Here is an 8,680-nt window from a genome sequence, read left to right as displayed (position 1 = left end):
AAGTCAGAAAGAAAAAAGCGAGCGGAGGAGGAGGTAATGTAGTGTAGTGTAAGTTGATGAGGTGAAGTTTTGCAGTTTTTAAAATATATTTGAATCTGCTGTTTTGCTGCGCTTTGGAGTTTCCCGGGTTTTTAACAAAAGTTGGAATCGTTTAAAGTCGGTGGAAAAAAGTTGGACGAAATGTAGGCAGCGTTGTTGTTGCTTCACGATGGAGGAACCTGCAACAAGGCAAGTGGTAAAGTAAAAAAAACAAAAAAAAAAACAGCGATTCATTAGCTTAATTTACTGTTTGCATGTTATATTATGGTCGTAAACTGTCCCCGTTATGCACTTTTAAAGCTTAACGGTTGCTGAGAAGTATACGAGTTGAGTGGTTTGTCTTAACTAAGTCAGACAAGGTAAATGTTTACATTATCCCCCCCCTGCAGAGAGTTTGAGATGTCCCTGTCAGACGGTGCCTCGGACGATGATGTGCCCTTAATGTTACCCACAGAGGAGGGCAGTGTCCACAGTGGGAGCATCAGAAAGGTGAGACATATAACTTTGCATATACATATATATACACATACCTAACTTTACACATGCATGCATGTAAGGGTCTGAAAGTGGTGCTGGAGATCCCTCAAGAGGTACTAAAACAGTATGTGGCTTCAAATGTGGATACTTGGTGGTAATAACATGATGCATATTAGAGATATTATGTTTATAGACAAATATCAGCTTGAAAAGAGGCGCTTCTGTTCATTTTGAGGCACTGTGAGACACCTAACTTCACACATATACCCATATATACATACAGTATAAGGCTCTGAAAGTGGTGTTGGACGTACTAAAATCAAGAAAACTACATTATGTGGCTTCAAATGTGGATACTATGATGATGCATATTAGAGATATTATGTTTATAGACAAATATCAGCTTGAAAAGAGTCGCTTCTGTTCATTTTGGGGCACCTAACTTCACACATACATACCCACACATTCATATAAGGGTCTTAAAGTGGTGCTGGAAATCCCTCAGAGGTGCTAAAATCAAGATTCAGGTAGTTTAACCCATTTAAAAGTATACCGTGGACAATAATCCCTCTTCTCTTCGGTATACAGACACAATAAGATAACCAAAATATCTTCTTATTTAAAGGTTTTTGGCAAAGGCTCATAAAATTAGGCTTCAAATGTGATACTTGTTGGCAATAACATGATGCATATTAGAGATATTATGTTTAGAGACAAATATCAACTAGGAAAGAGTCTAATATGTTAATTGTTTAGGCACTGTGAGACACCTAACTTTACACTTACATACACATACGGGTCTGAAAATGAGTTAATATATAATAAGTGAAGTTAAATCTACAATAATATCTTCCTATATGAAGGTTTTTACAGTTTAAATGTGGATACTTGGTGGCAATAACATGATGAAGGAACCCCTGATATTAAAGATATTATGTTTATAGACAAATATCATCTTAAAAATAGTCTAATCTGTGTTTTTTGCTATTTTTTAATCATGTAGTTGGGTTTTTTTTTGTAGTTTTTTAGGCTTAAATGTGATAATTCTCTGGTTTCAGCTTCTCAAATGTGAATATTATCTGTTTCTTTTGTCCTCTGTGATAGTAAACTGAAGATATTTGGGTTGTGGATTGTTGATTAGGGCTTTGGGGAATATTAACAGTGATGCACATTGTTCACCAAACATCTATTAATACAGTTAATTGAAAAAAAATGAGCCAGCAGATTAACCGATAATGAAAATAATCGTTGCAGATTAGTAACATGAATTTTGAAGTTTCACATTCCTAAAAACACTTGAAGGGTCACTTCATCTAAATTACAAAAAAAAAACCCCAACAACCTTATTCTCTCTATTAATGCAAATGGTATCACGTTAAGATGATATTTTTGAGATAAACCTGGAAAAAGTCCACCTTAAACCTGTAAAAAGTCCACCTTAAACTTGTAAAAAAGTCCACCTTAAACCTGTAAAAAAGTCCACCTTAAACCTGTAAAAAGTCCACCTTAAAACTGTTAAATGCTCCTCCATGCTGCATCCAAGCTGTACAGTAAAAAGTCCACCTTAAACCTGTAAAAAGTCCACCTTTAAAACTGTAAAAAGTCCACCTTAAACCTGTAAAAAAGTCCACCTTAAAACTGTTAAATGCTCCTCCATGCTGCATCCAAGCTGTGTACAGTTTTCCATAAATTAGAATTATTATTGGCGTCTGAAATCTCTGAAGTGATTTATCTCAAAAAACTAAATTAACACATCTGCGTGGCTCTACACCAAGAGAGGAGAAATGATGTCTGTCGTATATTTTCTAACATCACTGAACTAACTCTGAAAATCCCCGGAAGACTTTAAAGGCGTGTCTGGGAAGTGAAGCCTGTTTTGCATTTGTACTGACGCTGATATCATCAAACAGTATCAGCCAATATAAGGAAACTGGTATCATCTATCTTACCTTTTTATTATTATTAAGGCTTATCTGTGCACCTGTAGGTATGGGAATGACTTTTAATCTCCAGGGAAACACATGAATTAATAAAATAATGTAGTAATTAAGCAAAGCATTCAACCTTTAACATGTTTGCATGGTGGTTGGACCTCAGTCTGTCCCTTTGGGGGAGGGTGCCGACTCCCCTGGAAGAACATTTTGCACATTTTAAAGTCAAATGCATCATTTCTGGTGTACTCTGAGAGCACATTTAAGAGGTTGTATCTATAAAAAAACCCGTTATGCTCTAAATAATTTAGTGCTTTAGTGATTTAATTACTGGTTGTGTTGGTATGAATGATGATGACACACCCACAAAGCATGGGAAGTAAATGTTCATGTCCATATTTCAGCTCTGAAACTAAGAAAGCAGAAGTTCAATACTTAGAAACATGAAATACTGTTTTAGATTTTGACATTTTTCAGTAAATATCGTTTTCTACGTTGTTTTAAGTTCGCGTTGTGTTTCTTTAAATAACTAAACTACAAATTAGCGGCTATATAAGGGTCAATGACGTGATGCAGCTCTGTGTCATTTGGTGTAACCAGTATTTTTTCATAGAAATCTAATCTAACCCTAACCCTAACCCTAACTAGACGATGGTGGGCCGCCATGCTCTATATAAGGGAGATTTAACCCAGTGTCATTTGGTGTAACCAGTATTTTTTCATAGAAATCTAATCTAACCCTAACCCTAACCCTAACTAGACGATGGTGGGCCGCCATGCTCTATATAAGGGTGATTTAACCCAGTGTCATTTGGTGTAACCAGTATTTTTTCATAGAAATCTAATCTAACCTTAACCCTAACTAGACGATGGTGGGCTGCCATGCTCTATATAAGGGTGATTTAACCCAGTGTCAATTGGTGTAACCATCTGATAACATCTGATTATATATAGGAAAATAAATGTGAACTAAAATGTGGAATAAATTTGAAAAATCCACTTTTCCAACACAACACTGTTTTTTGTTTTTACACAAATTTTACATAAAATGGTTGTTTTAAGGATACGTCCTGCTCAGTATTGACAAAATGCTTTAAAATGTACATGTAGAAATACTCTAACTTTTTTTTCTTTTCATTTGATGTTTTTAAATGAAGTAATTATTAGTATAAGTCCACTATAAATACACTGTAGGTGGATAAAATATTTAATATGTGTCATTATTTTGTGGTTACACCATTTGACATTTTCAGGGCCAAGGCAACAGCTACTCTTTGCTGGGGTCCATGAACAGACCTGATGCTGCTTTTAAAACTATTTATAAAGATATTTTTGAATTAGCTCATCTTGCCAACCCTTATTAGTCACTGACCCATAATTAATTAATGGGATGTGCCGTTGCGTCTGCGTCTGATGGAAAATGACGTACGCGATCAGAGAAAGTCACCTGGACGCGGAGTTGTTGTTGTTTTTTGTTTTTTTACCCCCGGGGCTTTGAGACTTTTTTTCCGCACAGATGCCCAAACAGCCTCCATCCTCCGTCCTGCTGCCCTCCTGATGGCAGAGCAGAGGTGGGAGCTCGGCCAGCAGTCTTAATCCACACAGGCACTCTGAGGATTACAAGACGGGTGCGCACGCTAAACAAACACCTTAACTGGGTGAGAGGGAACGAGGAAGATAAACAGAAGGAAAAGAAAGAGTGTGAGAGAAAAAGAAAAAAAAATCCACCTTAAACTTACACCTTAAACCTGTAAAAAGTCCAGTCTAAACCTGTAAAAAGTCCACCTTAAACCTGTAAAAAGTCCACCTTAAACCTGTAAAAAATCCACCTTAAACCTGTAAAAAGTCCAGTTTAAACCTGTAAAAAGTCCAGTTTAAACCTGTAAAAAGTCCACCTTAAACTTGTAAAAAGTCCACCTTAAACCTGTAAAAAGTCCACCTTAAACCTGTAAAAAGTCCACCTTAAACCTGTAAAAAGTCCACCTTAAACCTGTAAAAAATCCACCTTAAACCTGTAAAAAGTCCAGTTTAAACCTGTAAAAAGTCCAGTTTAAACCTGTAAAAAGTCCAGTTTAAACCTGTAAAAAGTCCACCTTAAACTTGTAAAAAGTCCACCTTAAACCTGTAAAAAGTCCACCTTAAACCTGTAAAAAGTCCACCTTAAACCTGTAAAAAGTCCAGTTTAAACCTGTAAAAAGTCCACCTTAAACCTGTAAAATGTCCAGTTTAAACCTGTAAAAAGTCCACCTTAAACCTGTAAAACGTCCACCTTAAACCTGTAAAATGTCCAGTTTAAACCTGTAAAAAGTCCACCTTAAACCTGTAAAAAGTCCACCTTAAATCTGTAAAACGTCCACCTTAAACCTGTAAAAAAATCCACCTTAAACCTGTAAAAAATCCACCTTAAACCTGTAAAAAGTCCACCTTAAACCTGTAAAACGTCCACCTTAAAGCCTGCTGCGTATCGTGGTCGTGTACGGAGCCACACACGGGGGGGGGGGAATAAGGGAAGGGAGGATTCGGCCCTGTTTACAGTACGGCCGCTCCATCCGTCACGCTGCGATACGTCTGTTACGCTCTACGTGTGAAACAGTCGTGCATTGTTTAAAACGACGGGTCGGTTTTTAGCTAGCAGCCGTTCAACAATCAGCTGCTGGCACGATGCCGGTCGGAGCGAGATAAAGAGAGGCCTTTAAATCTTCATAGAGATACACAGCTCTGACATATCGCTGCTGCTTCCTCTCTCTCTCTCTCTCTCTCTCTCTCTCTCTCTCTCTCTCTCTCTCTCTCTCTCTCTCTCTCTCTCTCTCTCTCTCTCTCTCTCTCTGTGATCCTGCCGAGGAGAAGCTTCACCTGCTGCTGCTGTAGCGTTGTGTCAGATTCTTACTTCCTTCCATTCCTTCTTTCCTTCCTTCCTTTCCTTCCTCCCTTCCTTCTGTCCTTCTTTCCTCCCTTCCTTCTGTTCTTCTTTCCTTCCCTCCTTTCCTTCCTTCCTTCCTTTCCTTCTTCCCTTCCTTCTGTCCTTCTTTCCTCCCTCCCTCTTACTTCCTCCCTCCTTCTTTCCTCCCTCCCTCTTACCTTCCTCCCTCCCTCCCTCTCACCTCCCTCCTTTCCTTCCTTCCTTCCTTCCTTCCTTCTTCTTCCCGTTCTTCCTCCTTTCCTTCCTTCTTTCTCCCTTCTGTCGAAGTGAGATTAAAGAGGCCTTTAAATCTTCATACAGATACACAGCTCTGACATATCGCTGCTTTCTCCCTCTCTCTCTCTCTCTCTCTCTCTCTCTCTCTCTCTCTCTCTCTGTTCCGCCCTCTCTCTCTCTCTCTCTCTCTCTCTCTCTCTCTCTCTCTCTCCCCTCTCTCTCTCTCTCTCTCTGTCTCTCTGTGTTAAACATGTGATCCTGCCGAGGAGAAGCTTCACCTGCTGCTGCTGTAGCGTCGTGTCAGATTCTTACTTCCTTCCTTCCTCCCTCCCTCTTACCTTCCTTCCTTCCTCCCTCCCTCCATCTCTCACCTCCCTCCTTTCCTTCCTTCCTTCCTTCCTTCCTTCTTTCCTTCCCGTCCTTCCTCCTTTCCTTCCTTCTTTCTCCCTTCCGATGAAGCGAGATTAAAGAGGGCCTTTAAAATCTTCATACAGATACACAGCTCTGACATATCGCTGCTTCCTCCCTCCCTCCCCTCCCTCTCTCTCTCTCTCTCTCTCTCTCTCTCTCTCTCTCTCTCTCTCTCTCTCTCTCTCTCTCTCGCTCTGTGTGTTAAACGTGATCCTGCCGAGGAGAAGCTTCACCTGCTGCTGCTGTAGCGTGTCAGATTATTCCTTCCTTCCTTCCTCCCTCCCTCCCTCTTACCTTCCTCCCTCCCTTCTGTTCTTCTTTCCTTCCCTCCTTTCCTTCCTTCCTTCCTTTCCTTCTTCCCTTCCTTCTGTCCTTCTTTCCTCCCTCCCTCTTACCTTCCTCCCTCCCTCCCTCCTTTCCTTCTTTCCTTCCTTCCTTCCTCCCTCCCTCCTTCTTTCCTCCCTCCCTCTCACCTCCCTCCTTTCCTTCCTTCCTTCCTTCCTTCCTTCCTTCCTTCCTTCCTTCTTCTTCTCGTCCTTCCTCCTTTCCTTCCTTCTTTCTCCCTTCCGATGAAGCGAGATTAAAGAGGCCTTTAAATCTTCATACAGATACACAGCTCTGACATATCGCTGCTTCCTCCCTCCCTCCCTCTCTCTCTCTCTCTCTCTCTCCTCTCTCTCTCTCTCTCTCTCTCTCTCTCTCTCTCTCTCTCTCTCTCTCTCTCTCTCTCTCTCTCTCTCTCTCTGTTAAATATGTGATCCTGCCGAGGAGAAGTTTCACCTGCTGGCTGCTGCTGCATCGTGTCAGATTATTACCATCCTCAATGTCTGATAGACTGTCTCTGTTTCCCACTGCATCTTGTTTCTGTCATGCTCTTTGATATCAAACAGTCGTATCCAACGTTGGACATTTCTCTACTGAAGTGTGGCTGCAGGCAGATTCTGTCTACGATGAAATGTATTGCTTTTAACAAGACCTACAAATCAAATGCTGCAGGATAGTGATGGTTAACCCTCCTGTTGTCCTTGAGTCAAGGAAGGATGGAAGGAAAGGAGGGAGGAAGGAAGAAAGAAAGGAAAGGAGGGAGGAAAGAAGGAAGGGAGGAAAGAGGGAGGGAGGAAGGAAAGAAGGAGGAAGGAAAGTAGGAGGGAGGGAGGGAGGAAGGAAGGACAGAAGGAGGGAGGGAGGAAGGACAGGAGGAAGGACAGAAGGAAGGAAAGAAGGAGGGGAGGGAGGGAGGGAGGGAGGAGGAAGGAAAGAAGGGTTTTGATGGATCACTTTTCCCATTCTGAAGTTTTTCCTTTGCACTGAAATGCTCCTATGTTTCAAGCTTGTTGGAGATGCTTAATAAACCCTCCAAAGTAAAGTTTTCATGAGGTAGAAAGTAGGGCTGGGCAATTAATCGAAAAATAATCAAAACCGACGTTTAGAAACTCTAATAAACTTAATCTTGCTCACGCCAATTAATGGTGGTGTTCACTGTTGCCATGACAGCAAAGGTTGCATATCTTTAAGGAATTTGAAAACTTGTCTCCAGTGATGATTTAACCCAAACCATGGAACTTCTTCGGAGTAAATGAAACGGATAAAACCCAAGCCATCTGCAATCTATGCAACGGGAGCATCTGTAAAAAGTTACAATATGACGTCATTGATCGTATCGGATCAGAGCGGCGGAAAGCCTAATGCCATCGGTGTATGAATGTGTGTGAATGGTTAGCTCCCTCTGATGCCTGCATGTAGCTCCTGCCATCAGTGTATGAATGTGTGTGAATGGGTGAATGAGACATGTAATGTAAAAGCGCTTTGAGTCGTCATAACGACTAGAAAAGCGCTTTATAATTACTTCAACCTCAACTTTAATTTCTGTCACACTTTAAACACAACACAGTAAAGAGAATCATCATCTGCTTCCTGGATGGTTAATAAATCAATCCTCTGGTTATGTTGTTCTACTTTGTGATACAGTGGATTTAAACTTACTGCTTGGATCAGTGACCAAGTAGAATAAGACTTCCTCACTCTCTCTCTCTCTCTCTCTCTCTCTCTCCCTCTCTCCCTCTCTCTCTCTCTCTCTCCTCTCTCTCTCTCTCTCTCTCTCTCTCCTGTCTCTCTCTCTCTCTCTCTCTCTCTCTCTCTCTCTCTCTCTCTCTCTCTCTCTCTCTGTGTTAAACATGTGATCCTGCCGAGGAGAAGCTTCACCTGCTGCTGCTGTAGCGTGTCAGATTATTACTTCCTTCCTTCCTTCCTTCTGTCCTTCTTTCCTCCCTCCCTCCTTCCTTCCTTCCTTCATCCCTCCATTCCTTCCTCCTTCCCTGCCTCCCTCCCTCCCTTCTTTCCTTCCTTCCTTTCTCCTTTCCTTCCTTCTTTCTCCCTTCCGTCGAAGCGAGATTAAAGAGGCCTTTAAATCTTCATACAGATACACAACTCTGACATATCGCTGTTTCCTCTCTCTCTCTCTCTCCCCCCCCCTCTCCCTCTCTCTCCAGGGATGTGACCCTTTCGCTCAGACTCAGCGCAGCAAACTGCAGCATCGGCGAGCTCGTATCAACCAGCAGATCAACAAGGAGATGCGAATGAGAGCCGGAGCGGAGAACCTGTTCAGGTGAGGCGATGAGATGAAGAGCTTTTTAACATATGAGGCAAAAATAACCAGAGGAGGGAAGAAAGGAAGTGTCTGTTCTCC

The 8,680-nt window shown here is 41.5% G+C and overlaps 1 protein-coding gene across 1 annotated transcript in view; it reads left to right on the top strand.

Annotated features, from left to right (window-relative positions):
* Positions 1-208: 208 nt before the first annotated feature.
* The window catches only part of LOC128369412 (rhophilin-1-like), a 29,326-nt gene continuing 20,854 nt past the window's right edge, over positions 209-8,680 (top strand). Inside the window, exons 1-3 of the mRNA XM_053330450.1 lie at positions 209-232; positions 433-528; positions 8,484-8,599. Of these exons, the coding sequence (XP_053186425.1) occupies positions 209-232; positions 433-528; positions 8,484-8,599 (236 nt within the window). The remainder of the gene's footprint in view (positions 233-432; positions 529-8,483; positions 8,600-8,680) is intronic.

The sequence above is a fragment of the Scomber japonicus genome, chromosome 12 (assembly GCF_027409825.1).
Source record: "Scomber japonicus isolate fScoJap1 chromosome 12, fScoJap1.pri, whole genome shotgun sequence".
In the NCBI taxonomy this organism is placed as follows: Eukaryota; Metazoa; Chordata; class Actinopteri; order Scombriformes; family Scombridae; genus Scomber; species Scomber japonicus.
This window is presented reverse-complemented; position numbering and strand designations above follow the sequence as displayed.